Here is a 25,748-nt window from a genome sequence, read left to right on the forward strand (position 1 = left end):
ATCTTTAAAAAATATTGAGCTCTCCAACTGTATTTATCTACTCTTTCAATCCATTTATTTATCAAATAGAATCTGAACACATGTAATGTAGGAGACATACTCTATCCAGAATCTTTTCATTCTTAAAGACTTCATGTTGCCCAGTATTAGTAAGATGAGAAATTCTATCTATCTATCTATCTATCTATCTATCTATCTATCTATCTATCTATCTATCTATCTATTTATTTATTTTAAAGATTTTATTTTTAAGTAATCTCTATACCCAACATGGGGCTTGAATTTATATCATTGAGACTAAGGTTGCATGTTCTACTCATTGAACCGGCCAGGTACTACTAAGATGAGAAATTTTATTTTATTTTTTTAATTTTAAGAAAAGATTGATTTATTTGAGAGAGAGAGAGTGAATGGGAGTGGCTGGGGAGGGAGAAGGGAGGGTTAGAAGGAGAGAGAGGATCTCAAGCTGACTCCACGCGGAGCACGGAGCCCGACATGGGGCTCGATCTCAAGATCTGGAGATCATGACCTGAGCCAAAACCAAGAGTCGGACACCCAACCAACTAGCCACCGAGGTGCCCCTAAGATGAGCAGTTTTAAATTGAAGTATTAGGACTTAATCTCAGTTAAAGCTTTTCCTCTTTCCTTTCAAACGAAAACATTTCTGAAGATAGGAAATCGTAAAAGTTAACCTTTACTTGTCCTTTTGAAATTTATAATAGTATTAAATACTACTATTGATAATTGGTAGTACTTGATTTTCATGTGATTTATAAATCGAAATATTTAATAAAATGAGCTGTCCCTGTTTATTTAAATCCTGAGTTTCCTTTGGCTTAGTTTCTTGAAAATCAGAGTAAGAATTACTTAAAAAACATTCTCCGTTATTTTAGTCCTCTTTTCCCATAATGCTTTCAGGAACTAAAATTTATTTAAATGCCAGGCATATGACTAGAACTGCAATAGACCTGTTGTGTATATCATTATTTCATGTAATGTAAGGCACCATAGATTGTCTGATGCCCCAGTATTTTCTGTACCAATAAGAAATTGCAAAACAATTCTGCCAATTAGAGTTGTAAGACATTTTGAATTATAAATTGCATTCCAATGTCAGAGATATTAAAAGGTGACAAAATGAGCATCTTAGAATCACTGAAATGTAGTATTCTTGCGAATCCTTAAAACATATCTACAAAGTAGGCATAATTGTATCACTTTACCTAATTGGATGTTGTCTTTGTAAAATAGTAGTAATAGTAATAGTTATAATAATATTATGTAACAAACTTTGCATAGATCCTCATTTAAGCATCACGCCGAGGTCTTGTGAGATAACTAGTCTTTATTTATTATTATTATTTTTTAGTAATCTCTATACCCAACGTGGGGCTCGAATTCACAACCCTCAAGATCAAGAGTCACATGATCTTCAAACTGAGCTGGGCAGGGGACCCGAGATAACTATTTTTATCCCCATTTTGTTGATGAGGAAATTGAGGATAAGGCTAAGTAGGTGATAACTGTTAAGTGACAGAGTTAAAGTAGGAGTCAAACCCAAGTTAAGCTGAATCCTGAGGTCATGCTCTACCTACTCAGATAGGCTGCTCTTTATTAGTGTGGTGAAGAATCACTAATAAATATTGTACTTTCTTCAAAAGAAAACTAAATCCTGGTTTTGGAGTCACAGGAATAAGATGCTATTTAACGTTTACAATTACATGAATTAATTGCATGTTTTGAAATAGTGCACTATAATTTCCTAAAAAGTTCTTTCACTTTCATAGGACTGCTCTTCATTTGGCCTGTGCCAATGGCCATCCAGATGTCGTTGCTGTCCTAGTGGAGAGGAAATGCCAGCTTGACCTCTTTGATACAGATTATAGGACTGCTCTGATGAAGGTATGTGGAAGCAGCTGTGTCTGCCTGAGATGGATTTGATTTAATTACTTAGAATGAAAACTTATTGCATTTAAACATAACTAATTGGTGAAACCTGTGGCATGTTTACTTTAAATTCCCAGAATTGACACTCTGTTTCTTGGTATAATACTGACAGGCTGTACAATGTCAGGATGAGAGATGTGTGACTATTCTTCTAGAACACGGTGCTGATCCAAATCTTACGGACATTGCTGGCAATACTGCTCTCCACTATGCCGCCCTTGGTTCGAATACATCAATAGCAGAGAAGCTGCTTCTACACCATGCAAATATTGAAGTGAGAAACAAGGTGCAGATCAAGTGTATTTATAGAGTATTTGAAATAATATATATATGTATACGTAAATTTTTTTAGCCACAAATCATTTTATTTACATATTTATTTATATGTGTAATAAATACATATACTTACTGAATTCTATACATCAGGTCCTGTCATCCTGGAAACAACTCCAAAGCCAGGGCAGGGAGGGCTAGAGAAAGGTGATGCCCATGGAGAGGGCGAAGTTCTGTCTCCCAGCCCCGCTTCCACCCCAGAAAGAAAATCTTCCCATTAGTGCTTGGGAGTGGATGGTGGGCTCAGAGCCCACAAAGGCTTGAAGGCCTAGAGGGGAGTGGAGGTGGTGGAGGCTGGGTGCTGGGCAGGGGCTTAGGAAATGGGTGCTGCTGGGAATGGGTGGGAGACCCTGACCCAGTGGGGTAACTTGGGTGAGTGCAAGTGGGAGGAGAAAGCAGCAGGTTGCAGGCCCTGGGCACTCGAGGCCCCAAGGTTCTGAAAATGAGAGCAAAGGGATCAGGTCATGACATCCTACAGGGACATTTACTTGTGCTTGTAGCCACTCTTCCCACCACGTACCACATTGGGGTCTCCCATTTCAGAGAGTAGTTCCTGCTCAGCCTTGGGTAGTTCCTCAGTGGGGTGGTAGCTGTACATGGGGAGTAGTTGATGACCACGCGCACCAGTCCACCTTCTGTTTCTGTGACATGCATTATTTCTACCACTGCCCTTACAGAAACACTGTTGGTTGAGATAGGTAGGGTCAATTTTTCATATTTGGAAGCTCCTGCATTCCCTGAATGAAAATATTTTGAAATACCTTAATTGTCTAAGATTTCACTTTAATGATACTTTTTTTTGTTTTTAAGATTTTATTTACTTGAGAGAGACGGAGAACAAACATGAGTATGGAGGAAGGGCAGAGGGAGAGGGAGAAACAGGGGAGCCTGATGCAGGGGTGGATCCCAGGACCCTGGGGGTCATGACCTGAGCCAAAGACAGACGCTTAACTGACTGAGCCACCCAGTTGCCCCAAAGCCACTCTTTTAATTCTGAGTCCATCTCCTCAGTGACCCATTTGGATCAAGAGTGCCTTATGTTGCCATCTGGGATCCTGATACCATTGACAGAAGAGAATCAAGCATGTTTGTGTAACCTGGAGAAAACCTTCATTTTTTTTTTTTTTTAATGATTTTATTTATTTATTTGATGGAGAGACGGCGAGAGAGGGAACACAAGCAGGGGGAGCAGGAGAGGGAAAAGCAGGCTTCCGCCGAGCAGGATGTGGGGCTCGATCCCAGGACCCTGGGATCATGGCCTGAGCTGAAGGCAGACGCTTAACGACTGAGCCACCCAGGCACCCCGAAAATCTTCATTTTTATTGGAAAGCTCTCAAAACTATATCCCCAAAACTCTAATTTCTCAAATGTTAATGTTTGCCACAAAAAGTATTGTCAAATGGGGATAAGCAAATTTAAACGGATTTCTTTTGTGCTAGATATATAGTGCAATTTTGTAATATTTCTCAGACATAGATGATCATTGAATCTTTCTATTGGGGCACAGTACTTACCTTCCAGCAAAGTATATGTTCTTCGGAATGTAATTTAAAAAACACTACTCCAGAGATAATCATTTAGGTTGCTAACTCAATAAAAATACTTAAAGCATTTACTGCTATGTTTTAGATTTTGGAGATAGAGAGAAAAAATATAATCCCTTCCCTCAAGAAGCTCTTGGTTTAGAGGGGGTGCAATAAAATAACTAGAGTATACCATAATAAATACTGTGATAGAAGCCAAGATTCTTGGAACCAGCCAATGAAGTGAGTTTTGGAGAATGACTGCAGTTAATCTGTTGAAGAGGTGGAAGAGGGCTATTTAATTTAGTTTTATTTATTTTTTAAAAAAGATTTTATTTATTTATTTGAGAGAGAGAGAGTGGGTGAGAGAGTAGGAGCATAGGGGCAGGGCAGAGGGAGAGGCCAACTCCCCTCTGAGCAGGGAGCCTGACTTGGGGCTGGATCCCAGGACCTTGGGATCACGACCTGAGCTGACCTGAGTCCAGGGCAGATGCTTAACCGACTGAACCACCCAGGCCCCCTGAGGAGGGCTATTTGAAAGAGAAGGAGGAGCTGGTGAAAGCACAGAAGGGTGAGAGTACTTTCTATATTATATATTTGAGTTTAGAGGATCCTTTATAAGTTTTAAAATTCAGTATGGAAATATTGTAATTTTGTAAATTATAAATTGTTTTTGCACTTTTACAGGATGAACTCACACCATTTTTACTTGCTGTAAGTGAGAACAAACAGCAAATGGTGGAATTTTTAATAGAAAAAGAAGCAAATGTACATGCAGTTGGTAAGTTGCAAAGGTACAGTAGTTTTGGGTGTTTTTTTAAACCTTATATTGTTCTAGAGTGGCACAGTTACTCAAGTCAGAAAGACTAACTTAATAAGGGGATTAATTTATATAGTGAAAAATGTCAACATGTCATCAGTTAGGCAGAAAGCAATTATTCTGACGGGGCAACATGAAGAACAGTATATGGTAGAATTTATATTCCTTCATATTATTGACTGATGTCATTTGCAGGCTTTTTTTTTTTTTTTTTTTTGCCATATGATTTTATATTAGCTAAAGGGGTTTCATATTAGTTTTATTAGTTTTATAAAGTGTGGACTCCTAACTTTTATTTTACTTTACGACGCAATATTGGACTTCTTAACCCTTTTATAGTATTTTTGAAACTTCTACTTCATATATGTTTTCCTTAAAAGATGAATATTAAACATAAATAGGAGTTGCTGTGTCTTTTGGATGACTCTTTAAATTGCTTTTTGTTTTTGAAGAATACTGACGTTGGATGATCCCTAAGTGGTTAATAATTACTGTTACCAGATAATATGGGCTCATCATCCTTTTTCATGTTCAGTATATTTTTTTTTGGTTTTCATTGGTAAGGATAGAAGGATGAAAGATAACTGTAATTGAATAGACTTTTCCTTTAATGAGGACAAATCATAGGTGGGTGATAAAGAGAAAAGAGTTGGGCTTTAGATTGACACAAGACTAGGTTTAATTCCTAGCTTTCCTACTTGCTGGGTGTGTGACTTTGGAAACATTACTTATCATAACCAGATACATTTCCTGATATGAAAAGGAGGATAATAGTATATCCTTCAAGGGTGGTTCTGTGTACTATTTTATATATATATAGCATTTAATTTAGTGTCTACCACGTGCTTATCTTAGCATCATTAACTGTGACTATGACTGTTTTATTACCATTAGTATGAATACTGTTATTTTCAGCCTGCAAATAAGCTTTTTTTTTTTATTTTTAAAGATTTTATTTATTTGAGAGAGAGACAGAGAGAGAGCACGGGTGGGGAGGGACAGAGGGAGAAGCAGATTCCCTGCTGAGCAGGGAGCCTGACGTGGGGCTCCATCCCAGGGTCCCAAGATCGTGACCTGAGCTGAAGGCAGACGCTTAACCGACTGAGCCACCCAGGTGCCCCAACATCCTTGTTTTTTCTAACTAGTTACTTGGGTCTTGAGATGTTCAGTTTAGTAGAAGACCCTATACTTTCCCTTGAGGGCTATCTCCTATACTTTCCCCCTTGAATTTTCCAAGAACCTGAGGAGTTCCCTAAGACCAAAGAGACCATCTTTTTTCACAAGTCATTTGGAAGGAAAAGACATCAACTACTCAGCATTGCCATTGAAACTGGTTCTGCAGGGCGCCTGGGTGGCTCAGTTGGTTAAGCAACTGCCTTAGGATCAGGTCATGATCCTGGAGTCCCAGGATTGAGTCCCACATCAGGCTCCCTGCTCAGCGGGGAGTCTGCTTCTCCCTCTGACCCTCCCCCCTCTCAGGCTCTCTCTCTCAAATAAATAAATAAATAAATAAATCTTCAAAAAAAAAAAGTAAGAAAGAAACTGGTTCTGCAGTCTGGTCATGATTGACCTTTGCTCCTAGGATGCCCTTGCTGAGCCACATTCCTCAGTCTTCATGGTGATCCATAGTTAGACTTCAAAGTTACAACTTTTTTTTCGTTTACTACATAAGCTTCTATGCTCAGCTATTCCAAAGCACCAGCACCCTGTTCTGTCAGCTGGGCCTCCTGGCTTTAGCCAGACACACCCTTCCCTTCACACTCAAAAGCCTTACATGAAGCCCATATGTTAGCCCAGACCTTCAGGATGAATTATCCTTGTCTCTTCTTCCAGCAGATGGTAGTTGGGACCATTCTAAGCTGTTAAAGAGGTTCAAATAATGCTGCAGGAAGAGACTGGACTTCTCTTTCTCCTTTGTTACTAGACCTATATCCCAAGCCTGCTTTAAATCCTATGGAGCGCCTTTTCTTATTAGGTGACGAAAGGTCTCATATTGCCCTTCCCAGAGTAGTGGGCATCACCTTTCCCGAAAGGCCATGTCTTGGGTTTAATATTTCATTAAATCCTCTTAACAACCTTGTAAAATAAGGCAGTAAGATGCCTGTTTTATAGAGGAAGACTCTGAGCCCAAGAGAAGTGGCTTGTCCAAGAGGAAATAGCTGTGAGACTTAGGACTTCTGAGTTCTAGACACTTTCCATTATGGCAAGCTAACTCTAATTTACTAATTACTAAATTACGAATTCATGACTGGTTCACCTTACTTTTTTTCTCCTTTAATTACATACTTAATAAAAAGTGTATAGAACTTACAAATGTGAAGTATATGGGGTACTTCAAGCTTTGATATTAGTTCTGATATTATTTGAAATACTCCTAAGAATTTGATATTTGGTAAATGTTTTTCATATCAGTATTAAAATAGTAACATTGTTTATCACCCTTTTTTATATGTAGCAGTCGCCAACTAATTGCCGAATATAGAGAAGAAAAACTTAACAATGATTTGCAAAGTAAGAATGCAGGTAAGACTTTTCAGAGTGAATTACTTTTGGTGGTCCTAACATAGATGAAGTCAGAGTAAGGAAGTTTTGATAATGAAAGAGCAATGGAAAAAAAAAAAAAACCTACTGTGTAAATTGCATATGTATTTTTTTCTTTCTTTTCTTTTCTTTTTTTTTTTTTAAGATTTTGTCTATTTATTTGACAGAGAGAGATAGTGACAGCAGAAGCAGGGGGAGTGGCAGGCAGAGGGAGAGGGAGAAGCACGTTTCCTGCCTAGCAGGGAGCCCGATGTGGGGCTTGATCCCAGGTCTGGGGATCATGAACTGAGCTGAAGGCAGACCCTTAACCACCCAGATGCCCCTATTTTTTTTTCTTTCTTAATTTCTTTCTTAAGAGTCTAGTATTCAGGATTATTTAAGAAGTTAATTGTAGGCATTGCTGTCATGAACAATGGGAAGAAATCAGAGGGAGACAAACCGTGAGAGAAACTGGACTCTGGGAAACAAACTGAGGGTTACAGAAGGGAGGGGGGTGGGGGGATGGGGTAACCAGGTGATGAGTATTAAGGAGGACACGCGTTATGATGAGCAGTAGGTGTTACATGCAACTAATGAATTGTTGAACACTACATCAAAAACTTGTGATGGACTATATGCTGGCTAACTGAACATAATAAAAAAAATTAAATAAAGTACGTCCGTATGAACAACAACAACAAAAGAAGTTAATTGTAGGTAATTTAAAATATGAGGCGGTATTGTCTGAAAAGAAATTCATTATTTTAGTCATGACCCCTAAAATCCCATATGATATCTTTGTGTAAATAAGAAAAAGAGATTTTTAAGTTAGTATGTTTTATGTTTTCTCTATAAGCATATTATAATAAATTGAACCTGTTATGAAAATGGATCTTTTAATTTTTACAAGTGGATTACATTTAGTAAATATTATTATATAGTGATTTGTCTCATTAAAAAAGGAACTATCCTCGGGGCGCCTGGGTGGCTCAGTCGGTTAAGCGGCTGTCTTCGGCCCAGGTCATGATTCCAGGGTCCTGGGATCGAGTCCCGCACCGGGCTCCCTGCTCGGTGGAGAGTCTGCTTCTCCCTCTCCATCTGCCTGCCTCTCTGCTTACTTGTGCTCTCTCTCTATCTCTCTGTCAAATAAATAAATGAAATCTAAAAAATAAAATAGGGGGAAAAGTTAAAAAAAAAAAAGGAACTATCCTTAAAACTGGGGACTTTACAATACCTTCCTGGTATCGTAAACAAATGGCAAACAATAAGAACTGCAAAACTTAGCTAGTATGCAGCAATACCAATGAGACATTTTTTTTTTTTAAGGTAACTGTCTATTGGTTTTGCAATTTACTTATTTTCATTTGTTCACTTAACAAATAACTGTCAAGTGTCTTTTAGTTCCTAAGTGTTATTCTGATGTTGTAGAATGCAAACATTCAAAAAATACAATCCCTGCCCTCCAGGAATTTGTTATTATCATTGTCATTTTTATTATTTACTCTTCTTTATTCAGTGCTTACTATGTGCCAGAGTCCCCTAGTGCTTATAATTACCATTGTTATTTTTTTATTGGTATTTAATATGTTCCAGATACTATGTCCATAGTGAGGAATTAGAGTTTTAGGAGAGTGGGTAGAATTTAGGGTAAGTATGCAGACTGAATAGTAAGTTTGCCAGGTAAAGTGGCAGAAGGACGATGTTTGGCAGGAGAAACATCCATCAAGATGACATGTTTTGCAGACGGAACAGCAGTGCAAAGGCTAAGATGTACGAGTGAACTTTGGAGGATTTATGAGCAGTTCAGTTTTGCCAGTACAAAAAGTGTGCTATGGGAATGGTTGGAATGAGGTGAACACTTAGCTAAGGCAAGCTTATGAAAGTTTTTCAGTCGTATGGAAAGGAGTAGATCTTACCCTGTAGACCTTGGTAACTTTATCAGGTAAAATGCTTTTAGCTGCAAATAATAGGTGACTTATAACAGTGACTAAAACAGGGGCACCTGGGTGGCTTAGTCAGTTAAGTGTTGACTCTTGGTTTTACACAGTCTCGGGTCATGAGATCAAGCCCCACATCACGTTGGGCTCCGTGCGGAGTGGGCTTGAAGATTCTCTTCCTCTGCCCTTCCCCCCATTCTTGCACTCTATGGCACGCTTCCTTTCTTTCTCTCTCTTTCAAATAAATAAATCTAAAAAAAAAAACCAAAAACAAAACAGTGACTAAAAAATAGGAACTAGAATTGTTTTGATGGTTCAGTGATGTCATCAGGGTCCCAGTTGTCTCTTGTTCAGCTTTGAGGTTGGCAGTATTTTATGTCTCCCTTCCTGGTTGGCTAATTAGCAGCAGCTCCAGGTCTAGTCTCACAGGACAATATCCAATGACTGGAAGGACTGTTTTTCTTTATATGTTTCTTTCATTAATTAACTAATTAATTTATTTAAGATTTTATCCATTTATTTGACAGAGAGAGAGGGAACACAAGCAGGGGGAGTGGGAGAGGGAGCAGGGAGAGGGAGCAGGGAGCCTGATGCAGGGCTCAATCCCAGCACCCTGGGATCGTGACCTGAGCTGAAGGCAGACGCTTAACGACTGAGCCACCGAGGTCCCCCCTATATGTTTCTTTTATTTTTTTATTTTTTAAAGATTTTATTTATTTATTCATGAGAGACAGGGAGAGAGAGAGAGAGAGGCAGAGAGAGAAGCAGGCTCCCAAGGAGCAGGGAGCCCGATGTGACCCGATCCCAGGACCCTGGGGTCATGACCTGAGCCGAAGGCAGACGCTCAACCATCTGAGCCACCCAGGCGCCCCTATATGTTTCTTTTAAATAAGAATACTCAGAGGCTTACAGTGAATTTCCTCTAACATTTTCTAGGCTAGGGTGTATCGCATGCTTGTTCCTAAACCAGTCACTGGTAAATCAGGTACTGTGAATAGCTTAGAATAATCATTTCTCCTTTTGAAGCTGGGGTGAGGCCACCTTCTTTCTGTATGGGGACAACAAATATCCAAATAAAGTTGTAGTTCTCCAGCAAGAATGAAGAATTACGGAATGGCCATTGGGGAGGGAGCCAGCAGTATTTGATGCAGGGATTCATTGGAGAATTTGAAGCAGAAGGGTAATAAGATTAGATTTGAATTAGGGCCCTCTGGTTATGGTATAAAATAGGGATCACCAAGCTTTTTCTTTCAAGGGCCAGATCGTGACTATTTTAGGCCATGTGGTTTCTCAATTACAATTACCATTGTAGTGTGAAAGCAGCCATAGCAATATATAGGTGAATAGATGTGACTGTCCTCCAATAAAACTTTATTTACAGAACCAGATGGCAGGTCAGACTTGGCCTGTGGCCATAGTTTGCTGGCCCCTCATGTGGAGGATATATTGAAGGAAACCATGTAAAGAGACTGGAAGACAAAGGAAGCTTATATTTCCTTAGCCTAGTATCAGTCCATTATGAAATTTTCACCCTTCTATACTGAAAAAGTCAGGAGGCTCAGTTTATTCAATTTAAAATGTTGTTCTTTTTCTAGGCCTTATGTCTTTCTCATTTTTTAAAATTTAAACAATTTTTTTTAAAGATTTTATTTATTTGAGAGAGAGAGAGAGATAGGGAGCACAGTGGGGCAGAGGGGCAGGGGCAGAGGGTGAGGGAGAAGCAGACTCCCTGCTGAAAAGGGAGCCCGATGCGGGGCTTGACCCCAGGACCCTGAGACCATGACCTGAGCTGAAGGCAGATGCTTAACTGACTGAGCCACCCACGTGCCCCCTTTCTCATTCATTTTGCTTAAAAATTTTTTATTAATTTAAGAAATAACCATAATAGTTGGTGGCTTTTTTTTCCCCTCTGGAAGTCATCAGTTAAGAGCTCATGTTTGAGTAGGGCAGTGGCAGGGGAAATATAAAGCAGAGACAGAAAAGAAGTATAGTTAATATGATTTCGTGATTATTGAATGTAAAAAGTTAGGGGAGAGAGGAAATCTAAGAAGATTCATATGTTTCCAGGTTGAACACTGGCATTTAAATTGGACATGAAGAATGAGTAGGACTTTATCAGATGAAGAGTGGAGAGCGGTGGGAGTAGGGAAGACCAGGTTTTTTTCTGTATACGTTGAATTTGATGGAATGTCCATGTAGTAGATTTTCAATAATTGGATAATCGAATACTAGGAGGTTTCTAGCTGGAGGTAGAGCTTCAAGGTTGGAGGTGCAGATTTGAAATAATCTGATTAGAATTATTAAGCAAAGTGATAGCTTGGACAAAGATTGAGCTTGTCCATGGTGGAGAAACATATAGAATGAGAAGGAGGCCAGTGAACAAACCCTGGGAATACCAAAATATAAGGGTGGATGGAGGAGTAGGAGTTAGTAGAGAAGACTGAGGAGTGACTGGGGAAACGTAAGAGAGGAATTAGAGGAAGTGATGGTGAAAAAATTAAAAAAATATTTCAAGGAGGCGTATTACTGAAAAGAAAGAAATTACTGAAAAGAAAGTTGGATTTAACTTTTAAAAGCTCTTTGGTGGTAACCTTTTCAAAAGAATTTTTGAGTTGTACGATCTATTATTTACATGATTGGTACTTTCTACGTCCAAATTTGGAAAAATAACACATCAAGTAAGGTCCTACGTAACTTTTTTGTAACTGCAGTGTCTACCCGGACAGGGTCAAGGGAAAATGGTCTAGCCTGGTGAGTAGACTTGCCAACATTTTCCCATAATTGTCAAAACCTAGGAGTCAAGTGTGAGGAAAAGTGTTGTCTTTCTTACCTGTTTCTGGTGGAGATACTTGAGTTTTTCCTCAAGTCCTTGATACACTCTTCTGGATGAATACGAAAACAAAAACAGCAACAGGCAGGAAGCCACTGTCAGGCCCTATCTCTGATATGGAATCATGATGCAGCTGTATTTTGAGAGTTTTAAAGTTTGATCAGAAATAGTTTACAGACCTGCAGTTTGGAGCCTTTTGACCTCTTTTAAATATTTTATTGCAGAAAACTAGTATAATACCGAGGAGAAAATATAAGGTGATACACTGAATATACTAGTCTCACTAGTTTAGGAATTCTGTGTCAGTAAAAACAGTCAATACCTGACTATTTTGGTTAGTGCTGTCTCTCTTGATCCTCTTTTCATTTGCCTTCTTCTAATATCTCCACTTCTACTGCTCCTTTCTGAATTTCATCTCTAAAGAAAGCGCTAAGGAAAATTGTCTTGGAATCCAACACTATTAGAACACATTTCTACCATATGTATGTTTGACATATATGTGTATTTCCTTCTAAGGTAATGGGCTACCTAATCTAAAGTGTATCTCATATTTTATTAGTTTCTTGTGCTAAATTTCTTTGTATCTGTATCACAGTGACAAAGTTAGTGATGATGGTCTGCCAAGACTGAAAGCATTTTCTGGATTGTCAGAAATTTTTATCTGATACACCTTTAATGTGAAATGCTTTTATATTTTTTTTCCAGAAATTGGTAAACTGTGACTTAACAAGAATATGTGGCCAATTAGATTATCAAGTTTTTAACCATCTATGTATATAAGATAACTCACTTTGTTTTCCCCCAAATGAGCCCTATTGATCTTTAATGATCAAATCCACTATTTTCAGGGTGGAGCGGATAACTCATATTTTGGATGGAGTATTTTTGGCTTTTTTTTTTTTTTTTTAAGATTTTATTTATCTACTTGACACACAGAGAGATAGCAAGAGCAGGAACACAAGCAGGAGGAGTGGGAGAGGGAGAAGCAGGCTTCCCGCGGAGCAGGGAGCCCGATGTGGGACTCGATCCCAGCATCCTGGGATCATGACCTCAGCCGAAGGCAGACGCTTAACGACTGAGCCACCCAGGCATCCTATTTTTGGCTTTTTGACTAGTTTGTCGACAACTGCCTTTAATAGGTGAACTATGCTTTTAATTCTGTAAGAAATTAAGGAAAAGACTGGAAACAAAACTCTATAATCAATAGTGTGTTGTTAAACTGTGTATGATAGTTACATATTTTTCTATAGTTATCCCAGTTACCTTATTGATTCATAACTACCATAAAAATGGTATTAAGCCCTATTTATTTATGTATTTATTTTCTTTAAGATTTTTTTTTTATTTATCTGACAGAGAGAGACACAGCGAGAGAGGGAACACAACTAGGGGGAATGGGAGAGGGAGAAGCAAGCTTCCCGCTGAGCAGGGAGCCCGATGTGGGGCTCAATCCCAGGACCCTGGGACCATGACCCGAGCTGAAGTCAAACGCTTAACCACTGAGCCACCCATGCGCCCTGAATTAATCCCTATTTAGTTGGAGAAAATTTATGTGATCTTTTCATTTTTTTATAGGAAATTTTATACTGTAGAATATTTTGGTAATCATCAGGATTCTCTTTTTTTTTTCCTGATTAAAATAAGATTGTTGCTTGTTTGACATTATTTTCCGATCATTATGTCATCTCTTCTTTTTATGCCTTTATTCAGATGGGTATAGAAAAACAGGAATCTCCAAGGCAGATACTAAGAAAACCAGATTCAAGTAAAGGTGTTCTGTGAAATAACCGTCTGACTGTAATCATGTATAAAATATCAACCCAAATCATAAAAATTTCATATAATGCAGTTGTATTAGAGATTCCCAGAACGACACCCAGATTTGGTTATTCACTAGAAGAACTCACAGGTCTTAGCATATTTGTACTCATGCCTTTAGTTTATTACGGTGAAAGGATACAAAGCAAAATCAGCACAGAGGAAAGGTGCATGGAGTGAAGTCTAGAGGAAACCAAGTGCAGGCTTCTAAGAATCCTCTGCCTATGGCTGTGCTTAATTCCTCCAGCATCAAGTTATGTGCTTAATTCCTCCAGCATCAAATTATGACAACACATATGAAATGTTGTCTGCCAGTACAAGAATCTTGTAGAGACTCAGTGCCTGAAGTTTTCTTGAAATGATAATCATGTAGCCATCTTCTCCCTAGCGTATACCAAAATTCCAGGCTCCCTGAAGGAAATCAAGTATACAGGATAAGACACCTGGTTTGTACCAACACTTAGGCACAGCCACTCTTACCAGCTATGGAATGGTGGGAACCCTCCCAAAATCCAAGTTCCCGGATACCAACCAAGGGCCAGCCATTCAAGTGGGATCTAATGGTGGCAGTCTTTGGCCTGCTCTATGGAATCTTTTTTGCATAGGAATTATAGCCCTGACTTAATTTTTGTTGTTGTTTTAAGATTTTATTTTAACAGCAAGAAATATGATGGTATCACATGGTACTGGTTTCAGTAGCATGATCTGTATTAAATGAAGTGCTGGTTACTTTTTTGACTTTTGGTGAATATTTAACAGGTATTTGTACATAAATTACTGCGGCAATATTAGGTAATTATAATCTTTTTTTTACCTTATTAAACTTTCATTATGATTCTTAGATTAAACAATGGTTTCTGATTTAAAATTAGAATAAAAATTCTTAATTATATAGATAATCCAGTTTTGTTTCATATGATAGTGAATCCCTGTTTATAAGATTCGATTATATAATTGTCAGTTATTTTCTTGCCTAAGTATGCAATTAAAATTATTTGCTTTATGTATTTTCATATACTTCAATTTGGTGAATAATACCTGTATTCTGTTACTTCGGTCTTTATCTTAATTTTCACGGTGGCTGTATCTTACTTTAATACATGGTGATAGCAGGCTTAATGGATACCTTTTTTTTCCTTCACGAAAAATAGACCTTACTTTTTAGAACATTTTCAAGTTAACAGCAAAATATAGCAGAAAGTACAGAGTTTCCATTTACCCCATGTTCCCATACATGCATAGCCTCCCCTGTTGTCAACATCCTGTACCACAGGGATACATTGTTTTATTTACATTAACTCATCTTTATCATCCAAAGTCCATAATTTACATTTCGGTGCAGTCTTGGTGTTGTACATTCTATTGGTTTTAACAAATGTATAATGACATGGAATAGTCTCACTGCCTTAAAAGTCCTCTGTGCTGTGCCTATTCATCCCTCCTTTTGCCGCAACCCTTAACTCCTAACTTGAAAAGTTTTACTTTTTCCAGAATGTCATATAGTTGCAATCATACAGTGGATATCTTCTTGAATGCTTATTTTTTAATTTATTTTTATTTTATTTTATTTTTTTAAAGATATTATTTATTTATTTGAGAGAGAGAGAGAGAACTCGAGGAGGGGGAGGGGCAGAGGGAGAGGGAGATGCAGACACCCCCACTGAGCAGGGAGCCCGATGCGGGGCTCGATGTCAGGACCCTGAGATCATGACCTGAGCTGAAGGCAGATGCTTAACCACTTAACCGACTGAGCCACCCAGGCGCCCCTCTTCTTGAATGTTTGAAAAATTAAAATTCCAAGGTAATTGAATATAGTGATTCAAGATATTCTTTGTCCTTTGTTTTGTTTTGTGTTCATCAGTGTAGGATCTGATGACATATGCCTTACAGACTGAAAAAGTGTGATTTCTATAGACATTTGTCACATAATGGGGAGGGTTGAGAACAATGACATCATGTACTACTACCTAGCACTAACCATTGGTACCATTCTGGTCTAAGAGATGGGTCCAGATAGACTCTCTAGCAATGAAAGTAGATAGTCTCAAGAGGTTATACTTTATAAAACCAGAATCACTAAAATCACTAAAATCTTTCATACTTACCTGCAATTGGAAATAAGGCCAGAGAGAGTCTGTTTGCTATGTTTTGCCATGCTGCAAAGTACAGTGGCTATAGACCAAAGTTTGTGATGAGATGTTTCATCCTAAACTTAACAGTCTCTGCTGAAGAGCTGGAGAAGTTCTGTTGTGTTACAGCAAAATAAATGCAGTCTCTTTTAACTGCTCCTAGTAGTGGAAGTCCAGAAGAATCATGTTATTTAGGTTTGACATTGTCGGTCTATGATAATGATTCTGCTAATGATACTGTTTTCCGTCAGTCTCATAGGGCTTGGTTACAATTATGGTCATTATAAACATTCACTTGGAGGTATCAAATTCTGATAAATACCATTCTTTTCTTGCATTTGGTAAATGTAGAGGAGAAAGTAGGATTTCTTAATGCATTAACTGCCTACCAATAATATAATTAATACTCATTCCAGTGTGGTTTCCAGGTGTGATCTTGAAGGAATACTTTTTAACAAATCATCAGTCTTATACTTTTAATATTCTGTATTTTTCTATTGTTGATTTAAAATGTATTTTGCTTTTTTCTTTAGTGGCAGATAAGAGTGCTGAAGAAGAGTCTTTAAGCAGGTAGGATTTTTATGGAGTCTTTCAAATTATGTGTTAACTAAGGGAATACAGAGAAAAGCATTTGTTGAGTTCTGCTCTGGGCTAGACACTATATTATGTGCTTGACACTTATTACTTATATAGTCATTACAATAGCTTCACAAAGTAGCTCTGCTATTATAGCCTATTTTTTATTAGTCAGCCGTGGTGCAGGGAGGTTGATTAATTGACCTGTGATTACATAGTTAATGAGTAGCAGACCCATGATTTGACTGTCAGCCTGTGTGACTCCCATCTCCATTCTTTTGTCCCTCAGCAGCACTGGGATTAAGATACAGATCCTAGTCAGATCAACTCAGTCAAATTTAGTTATGTGTTAACCCTGATTTAGAGTTTTCTTAAGAAACCAGGTTAGTTCAAGCATTTGTCCTAATATATTTGACAACTAGTGATAACTAGAGGTAATTACTGCAGTGGTAACTAGTCTGTTGTTTTTACTGTCAAAGATTTTAGGGTGGATCTCAGTTACCGATGGCCACAGTACATAGCTTTTACATAAGCAAGACCTAATCAGGCAAATTCTTAGATATAGTGATGTCTGCTCTCCTTGAGATGAATGATTTTTCCAGAAGTGAAGGATATGTAATCTAGGTGTAGACCATGTTGCATTAATTAAATTTATCATCTATTTAGAGGATATTTCTAAATGATTCTCTACTTACTGACTTCCCAGTCTAGTTTTACCTAGGCTAGTACCCTTGACTAGTTCTTTGAAGCTTCTTCTTTTTTTTTTGTAGACCTTTTTCTTTTTCTCCATGACTTTTCTATAATCTTTTCTTGATTTTTTTTTTTTTTTTACTTTGCTTTTCTTGGTGTTTCTTTTAGTCCATTAATTGTTTCCATTTCTGCCAGCTAAATAGTCTCTGTGTTTCTATAGACAAAATCAAAAGCACATAGAATTTCAGGATCTTAAGGAATCTTAGAGATGAATTAATCAAAATACCCTCTGGTACTGCAACCTATGTTCAACATCCTCCCACCAAGTGGTTGTTTAAATGGAGAATTTGAAACTCAAAAGAGATTAAAAGTGACTTATTTGGATATGATAAGTGACAGAAATGAGATTTAAATTCAGGTTTTTTCCTTTTTTCTCATCTTGTAGGTAAATGTTTTAATAATTGAAAGATGGGGAGGGGGTCTTATGAACACAGTGAAGGGGGGTAAGGAAGGAATTAGCAGGAGAGGCCAAGTTTCAAGAAGAATAACACTGGGTTGGATAGTTTTAGGAAAGATGTCAGAATATTGGGGTTTATGATAAGTTAGATAAAGATGAATTATAGGAATGACGGATACACACACACACACAAAGGAATGAAGGACACAGGATATTGGGAGTTGTTTAGAAAGGCATATTAAAATAGAGGGTTGAAGAGAATCTTGAGCAGCTTTTTTGTTTGTTGGTTTAATTGAATGAACTAGCATACTTCAGGTTTTCTGTTGAGAGATATTAAAATCATTTGAGCCACTGGGAAGAATCTTTTTACAGCATATAAGAATGTGATATCATTTACTTCCACCCCAACTTACAGAGAGTGGCTTAGATCCTCTTGAGTAATAGGCGCAATGGAGATTCTACACAACATAGATGTATGGCCCAAGGTAGCGGTCTCCTCACTCCACCTCTTTTCTTAATTCTCTGATGCCCTGCCCATGTACATGTAGGGTTTGGTGGGGTATGAGTGGCTGTCAAATCAGTAACAGGAGTTTTATTTGGGTAGTTGGTAACATGTCTACGTTGAGATGACTCCATGGATGACTGAAACTCCATTTTGCTTGTTCTCCAGGAGCAGGAAATGGCTCCTACTCTTGGACATTTGAGCCTATCCTTGTTTTGGGAGTCTGTGCTTTCATAGACTAAAGACTTAAAGGTTGGAGAGTACCACTGAGCCCTGCAGAAGAGTGATAATAGGGGTGGGAACTCACAGAAAGAAAATATTAGGCAGTGTATAGGGAAATAGAGGCACAGCCACCCGGACTCTGTTTTTATAGCAGTCTCTCTTCTTGGGTATCTGAGTGCCTATGAAGGTTTTTAAGGTCTTGCTCGTTTATGTAGACCTAAATAAGGCAGGACCAGTGAAGGAAAAAATTTGAACCTTATAATTTTTAATCTTTTAATCTGGGAATAGTATTCCCACTAATAACATAAATTTGTTCTTTAACATTTATATATTTATTTATTTCTTTTAATTGAAGCATAGTTGACACAAGATGTTATGTTAGTTTCAGGCGTACAAGGTAGTGCTTGAACAACTCTATATGTTACACCATGCTTACCACAAGTGTAGCTACTATCTGTTACTGCATAATGCTATTACAATACCAGTGACTATATTCCCTATGTTGTACTTGTATCCCTGTGACTTACTATAACTGGAATCCTGAACCTCCCATTCCCCTTCACCCATTTCGTCCGTCCCCCACCTCCTTCCCTTCTGGCAATACAGAATTCTCTCTATTTCTGGGTCTGTTTCTGCTTTTTGTTTGTTCATTTGTTCTGCTTTCTAGATTCTACATATAAGTGAAATCATACAATATTTGTCTTTCTCTGACTATTTCACTTAGCATAATACCCTCTAGGTACATCTACATTGTTGCAAATGGCAAGATCATATTCTTTTTTATGGCTGAGTAACATTCCTCTGTGTGTGTGTGTGTGTGTGTGTGTGTAAGAGATACATCTGTTGATGGACACTTGGGTTGTTTCCATATATTGGCTGTTGTAAATAATGCTGCAGTAAACATGGGGGTGCATATATCTTTTCAAATCAGTGTTTTCATTTTCTTTGGGAAAGTAAGTAACCAGTAATGGAATTACTGGATCTTGTGTTATTTCTATTTTTAATATTTCAAGGAACCTCCATACTGTTTTTCACACCATTTTCTATCCCCACCACCAGTGCACAAGGGTTCCTTTTTCTCTACATCCTCACCAACACTTGTTTTTTGTGTTTTTGATTCTAGCCATTCTGACAGGTGTAAGGCGATAATTCATTGTGGTTAACTTTTGAACAATTAACTTTCAAACATTTCAGAGAATTCCTTGCCTGTCACTCTTAGTTATGGGAACTAAGACTGGGTCTTTACTAGGTATTTCACATCTTCGGAGAGGTGGAGGCAAGATAGATAACGAAAACCTTCTTAAAAACAGAGACCAAATTTTGAAAGACCTGTACTCTAACAACTATAAAACATTGATGACAGAAATTGTGTCAAGACAGAAGAAGTGGAAAGACGTTGCATGCTCATGAATGGGAAAAACACATATTGTTAAAATGTCTATACTACCCCAGGCAATCTACAGATTTAATGCAATGCCTATTAAAATACCAACATTTTTCACAGAACTAGAACAAACAATCCTAAAATTTGTATGGAACCACTGAAGACCTCGAATAGCCAAGGCAATATTGAAAAACAAATTGGAAGTATCACAGTTCCAGATTTCAAGTTATATTACAAAGCTGTAGTCATCAAAACAGTATGGTACTGGCAAAAAACAAATATAGATCAGTGGAATAGAACAGAAAACCCCAGAAATAAACCCATAACTATATGGTCAATTAATCTTTGACAAAGCAGGAAAGAATATCCAATGGAGAAAAAGCAGTCTTTTCAACAAATGGTGTTGGGAGAACTGGACAGCTACATGCAAAAGAATGAAACTGGACCACTTTCTTTAAAAATACACTCAAAAATGGGTTTAAGACCTAAATGTGACACCTGAAATCAAATATTTGAAGAGAGCACAAGCAGTAATCTCTCTGATATTGGCTGTAGCAGTGGTGTTTTGTTTTTTTGTTTGTTTGTTTTTCTCTAATTATGTCTCTTGAGGCAAGAACAATAAAAACAAAAATAAACTATTGGGACTACATCAAAATCAAAAGCTTTTGCACAGTGAAGGAATCAGTCCACAAAATGAAAAGGCAACCTATGAATAGGAGAGGATCTTTGCAAATGACATAGCTGATAAAGGGTTAGTATACAAATACAAAGAACTGATAGAACTCAACACCCAAAACACAACCCGGTTGAAAAATGATCAGAAGACATGAACAGACATTTTTCCAAAGAAAACATACAGATGGTCAACAGGCACATAAGAAGATGCTCAACATCACTCATCATCAGGGAAATGCAAATCAAAACTACAATGAGACACCACTGCACACCTGTCAGAATGACTAAAATCAAAAACACAAGAAACAAGTGTTGGTGAGGATGTGGAGGAAAAGGAACCCTCTTGGATTGTTGGTGGGAATGCAAACTGGTGCAGCCACTGTGGGAAACAGTATGGAGTTTCCTCAAAAAGTTAAAAATAGAACTACCCTATAATCGAGTAATTGCACTACTGGGTATTTACCAAAAAATACGGAAACACCAATTCAAAGGGATACATGCACTCCTATGTTTACTGCAGCATTATTTACAAGAGTCAGCCCAAGTGTCCATTGATAGATGAATGGGTAAAAAGTGATATACATACACAATGGAATATTATTCAGGCATAGAAAAGAATGAAATCTTGCCATTTGCAATGAAATGGGTGGAACTAGAGAGTATTATGCTAAGTGAAGTCAGAGAAAGACAAATACCATATGATTTTACTCATATGTAGAATTTAAGAAACAATAAAAATGAGCAAAGGGAGAAAAAAAAAAAAGACAAACCAAGAAACAGACTCTTAACGATAGAGAACAAATTGATGGTTACCAGAGGGGAGGGAGATGGGTGGGGGAATGGGTGAAATAGGAGACAGAGATTAAGGAATGCACTTGTCATGATGAGCACTGGGTGATGTATGGAATTGCCCTATCATTATATTGTATACATGAAACTAATATAGCACTTGTATGTTAATGATATAGGATTTAAAATAAAAACTTAACAAAAACAGAGGCCAAATTTTAAGTATTATCAAGAAACTTCATTCAGTAAATAGCTGACCTTTCATTCGATTTTTCTTTTTAATGAACTTGTTTTTGTTGATGTTTTTGCTCTAAAGTATTTCTGTTAAACCTGGTACTGATGATTCATGGCCTACATCAGATGATGAAGACTTTAATTTTGATATCAAGGTAAAGTACTCTTGTGAAATTTGTTTTCCTGCTCTGAATTTAGTTTGTATATTATTTACTCTTAAAATTTAGCAGTGGCCTACCTATCATCATTTTGTTTGTAATGGAAAGTGGGTCAGAACAAACCATTTTGTAGAATTTTTTTTTTTTTTTTTTTTTTTTTTTTTTTACTCTGGTAAATACTGAAGGTGGAGGCTGAAAAAAATGGGCTGGAAAATAGGTAATGACAGGAAAATTATATTGGGAAAAGCTTTTCCATAATGGAGGAAATAAGATATTTGGTGTAGGATAAGGATTTTTCTGTGAGTTTTAAGTTATCTTAACATGACTTTTCTTTCTTTCTTAACATGACATTTATAATACTCATGCCTAAATGAAATCTTTAGTGGATTCAATTATTGCGGACGTTTTTCCCTTGGTAACATATAGTTTTACAAAAGACTTTTTTCTCTATTTTTATCCTTTGTTGTACATTTAGACTAAAATAATATTAGAAATTGTGGAAATTCAGAAATTTAAATTCTCAGAATTTATATTGCAAAGGTATTCCACTGTGTTTTCAAAATAATTCCATTAAGATTATAGTTAAAACGTTATCTAAGTGAAGAATACATGTTTTGCCTAAAATAATAATCAGCTCTAGAAGCAGAGGCTCTTCATACCCATATGGTAAAATGTCCAATTTCAGAAATCTTTTATATTACAGTTTTTAAAAATATCTACTCAATCTTTGTATCAGATTCTACAATTTAAAATTTCATTCTTATTTAAATATTCATTTTAAAGCCCCTGCATCATTATAAGCTACTGGATGTTAGGAAACGTAATTGTCCATCTCCTGGAACACCTAGAATAAAGTCTTGCTTGGAAGAAGCAATTTAATATTTTTTGAATGTGAATAAATGAGCAGACAGATGGAATTCTGTATAATGGAATGTTATAAGTAATGTGCATAGTGTGTCATAATTAAATACATGAATTTTTAAAAATATGGCTCAAATTTATATTCCTATTTTTTAAAAAGATTTATTTATTTGAGACAGAGAGAATGAGAGAGACCACATGAGAGTGGGGAGGGTCAGAGGGAGAAGCAGACCCCCCCGCTGAGCAGGCGCCCCCCCCTCCACCCCCCCGATGTGGGACTCGATCCCGGGACTCCAAGATCATGACCTGAGCTGAAGGCAGTCGCTTAACCAACTGAGCCACCCAGACGCCCTATATTCCCTTTTTATGTTTAAGATTTATAAGTGCAAATGAATGATGTTGAGGAAATAAATAAATAAGAAAAAAGGTTACAGTATATTTTTTAGTATCCTCTAATTGTGAGCTCAGAATTTTCTTTTTTTTTTTTTTAAGATTTTATTTATTTATTTATTTGAGAGAGAGAAACAGCATGAGAGGGGAGAGAGTCAGAGTGAGAAGCAGGCTCCCCGCAGAGCCAGGAGCACGATGTGGGGCTCAATCCCAGGACTCCGGGATCATGACCCGAGCCAAAGGCAGATGCTTAACCAACCGACTGAGCCACCAAGGCACCCCATGAGCTCAGAATTTTAGATACAAATTCCTCAACTTTTTTCTTTAACCCCATCTGTGTCTCATTAGATATCCTTTCAAGGTGTACATTTCTCCTTAGAATTCTCATTACCAATTCTTTCTCCATGTGGAAAGTTGATGTGTTAGAAACATTTCTTTTTCTATTTTTTTCTCTCTATAGTAATAATTTATAACTTTCAGGTACTGATAAGGTAAAGGTAAGTGGAAAAAATATTTTTCAGTATATGTAAATATGATTATGGATATACTATAAACAGAAGTCTCTTAAATTTTTTGAATTACATATTATAAATATATATATTATGTATATATTGTAAATATATACATTACATATATATTATAAATATATCTAAAACAGAGGCTTTCATTCATAGTATATCCCTAATAACACTGACTTTTCTCACTCTACATTTATTTGTTTAAAAAAACTGTAGTAAGGAATTTAATTTTTTCTCTATAAAGTAAATTGTTGGGGTGCAGGTGCCCCTTCAGATCACTATGTTTGTATCCTTTGGATAAATACCTAGTAGTGCAATTGCTGGGTTGTAGGGTAGCTTTATTTTTAACTTTTTGAGGAAGAATATATATATAATAATCAGTTAGGGGTAAGGAAAATAACATTTTGGGACTAGCTATTAAATCTCTCATAATCCTCATCCCAGGAGAAAATATAGGCTTAGTAAATGGCAGAACTGAGATTTGAATCTCCATTTGAATGATTCCAAAACCTGTGTTCTCTGTGTAGTGGTGCTCATTTGATAATGGGGAATTATCAATAATAATTAAAATTAAAATAATAATTATTTTATCAAATGTGATACTTGTAGTCCTTAAAACTATTAATTTTTTTCTAGACTGTCCCAAAACCAAACTTGAGAGCGCTAATGAATGCTTCTGAGCAATTCAAGAATGGTAAGCTATTTGAAGACGTGTTATTCACTAATTTTTGCCCATTCTTGTATTATTCAGTAATTCGAAATTACAGATATTTTCATGTTCTTTTTATTTTGTTTTTTACTAAGTGGGAACAAAATGTGGCCTTATAACACTAGGAGGTAGAACTTTATCTGAGCACGATAATTCTGATTATGAAGATGAAAATATAGTTGGACTTCTTTACAAACCACCATTCAAAGCCAATGACTTTTCTTGTCCTGCTTTTTCAAAACCTGTCAAATCGTTAGCAGGCCATGGTGTTATAAAGGTAAGTTGTTCTGTTTTAAGCTTTTTTCCCTATTTTTTTCACATACCATCCTCTTGATCCTTATAATGAAAAGAATCTTAGGAAAAAACAGAAGTCCTCAAGATCATAAGGGGAAATAATATAATAACAACAGAGAGGTAAGTACCAGATTGAGATTTATAAAGGTTGGTGGGAGTAAACAATTCTTAGGTATGCCATTATGGAAGGAAAGAATTAGAAAGCAACTGGAAAGAACAGCTAGATGGATGTGAAGATGAGGGAGGGGGTGGGGGGAAGAATTAATTTAAGAAGGGCAAGATGAATGTAAAGATTAAAGAGTTGAGAGAGATTATTATAAAAAGACAACAGCAGTAGTGAGGCTAAGGGAGAGCAGATACTCTATATTACAAAATATGGTAGAAATTATTTTAAGTGCAAAATAAGAAAACAACGTGAAGTAATAAAAAAAAATGCTTAGACTCTTCTGAATGACTTAAAGCTGACTTTTATGAAGAACTGGAAGAAAATTTTATCCTTCCATTTAAGTTTAATAAAGTGTGCTATCTTATATTTAATTTAGCAAAACCTGTGTTTATAGATAATGCAAAGTGAAATCTGTTTTAGGCCTTAATCAGATTTATTATGAATTTTGAATTTTTGGCCATTGTCTTTCTTGTGGTTTCTTTCTTTCTTTCTTTTGTAAGATTTTATATATTTATTTTTGTGAGAGAGAGAGAGTGTGAGTGCACGAGCAGGAGGAGGTGCAGAGGGAGAAGCAGACTCCCCACTGAGGAGGGAGCCTGATGCAGGACTCAATCCAAGGACCCTGGGTTCATGACCTAAGCTGAAGGCAGACTCTAAACCAACCGAGCCACCCAGGTGCCCTTTCTTGTGGTTTCTGATTTAACTTCCTGTGTGGTAGAATCTTGGTAGGTTTTAGATCTTTTTGAGACTAAAGAGAGGAAATAAGTAAACATTTAGTCTTTTCATTAATTAAAACTGAAATTTCTGATTATGTAAGTGAGGTTCTTAATCTTTATCCAATAAATGAAATAAATTTTAAGCTGTAACACTCTTAAAGAAAAAATAGAAAATTTTGTTTCTGGATTGTGATTTATAATTTATTTTTAATTGTATCTGCATTTAATAGATACACAGACACACATCAAATGAATGAACTCACAATTTATAGGTTTTTTTCTAATATGAACTGTTTGTCATTGTAGAATCATAAGGAAGGAAAGGTTGCCAACAGAGTATACAGAATTATTTCTGGAAGATGATTTTTACTTTTTCAAATATCTCCAATAGTAGATACATTTTATATTATTCTCAGGAAACTTTAGTATTCATCGTTGTTAATTTTTGTTTTAGATTTAAAAAATTTTAAGTAATCTCTATACCCAACATGGGGCTTGAACTCACCACCCTGAGATCAAGAGTCACACACTCTTCCAACTGAGCCAGCCA

At 36.8% G+C, this 25,748-nt stretch overlaps 1 protein-coding gene across 1 annotated transcript in view; it reads left to right on the plus strand.

Annotated features, from left to right (window-relative positions):
- The window catches only part of LOC135364298 (ankyrin repeat domain-containing protein 26-like), a 362,531-nt gene that overhangs the window by 1,533 nt on the left and 335,250 nt on the right, over nucleotides 1–25,748 (plus strand). The window contains 9 exon segments of the mRNA XM_064590297.1: nucleotides 1,788–1,902; nucleotides 2,060–2,233; nucleotides 4,491–4,597; nucleotides 7,079–7,146; nucleotides 15,307–15,380; nucleotides 16,258–16,427; nucleotides 21,469–21,541; nucleotides 23,950–24,007; nucleotides 24,118–24,299. Of these exon segments, the coding sequence (XP_064446367.1) occupies nucleotides 1,788–1,902; nucleotides 2,060–2,233; nucleotides 4,491–4,597; nucleotides 7,079–7,146; nucleotides 15,307–15,380; nucleotides 16,258–16,427; nucleotides 21,469–21,541; nucleotides 23,950–24,007; nucleotides 24,118–24,299 (1,021 nt within the window).

The sequence above is a fragment of the Mirounga angustirostris genome, unplaced genomic scaffold (genome assembly GCF_029215605.1).
Source record: "Mirounga angustirostris isolate CCGP_5_RB_7025 unplaced genomic scaffold, mMirAng1.0.hap1 SCAF_5, whole genome shotgun sequence".
In the NCBI taxonomy this organism is placed as follows: Eukaryota; Metazoa; Chordata; class Mammalia; order Carnivora; family Phocidae; genus Mirounga; species Mirounga angustirostris.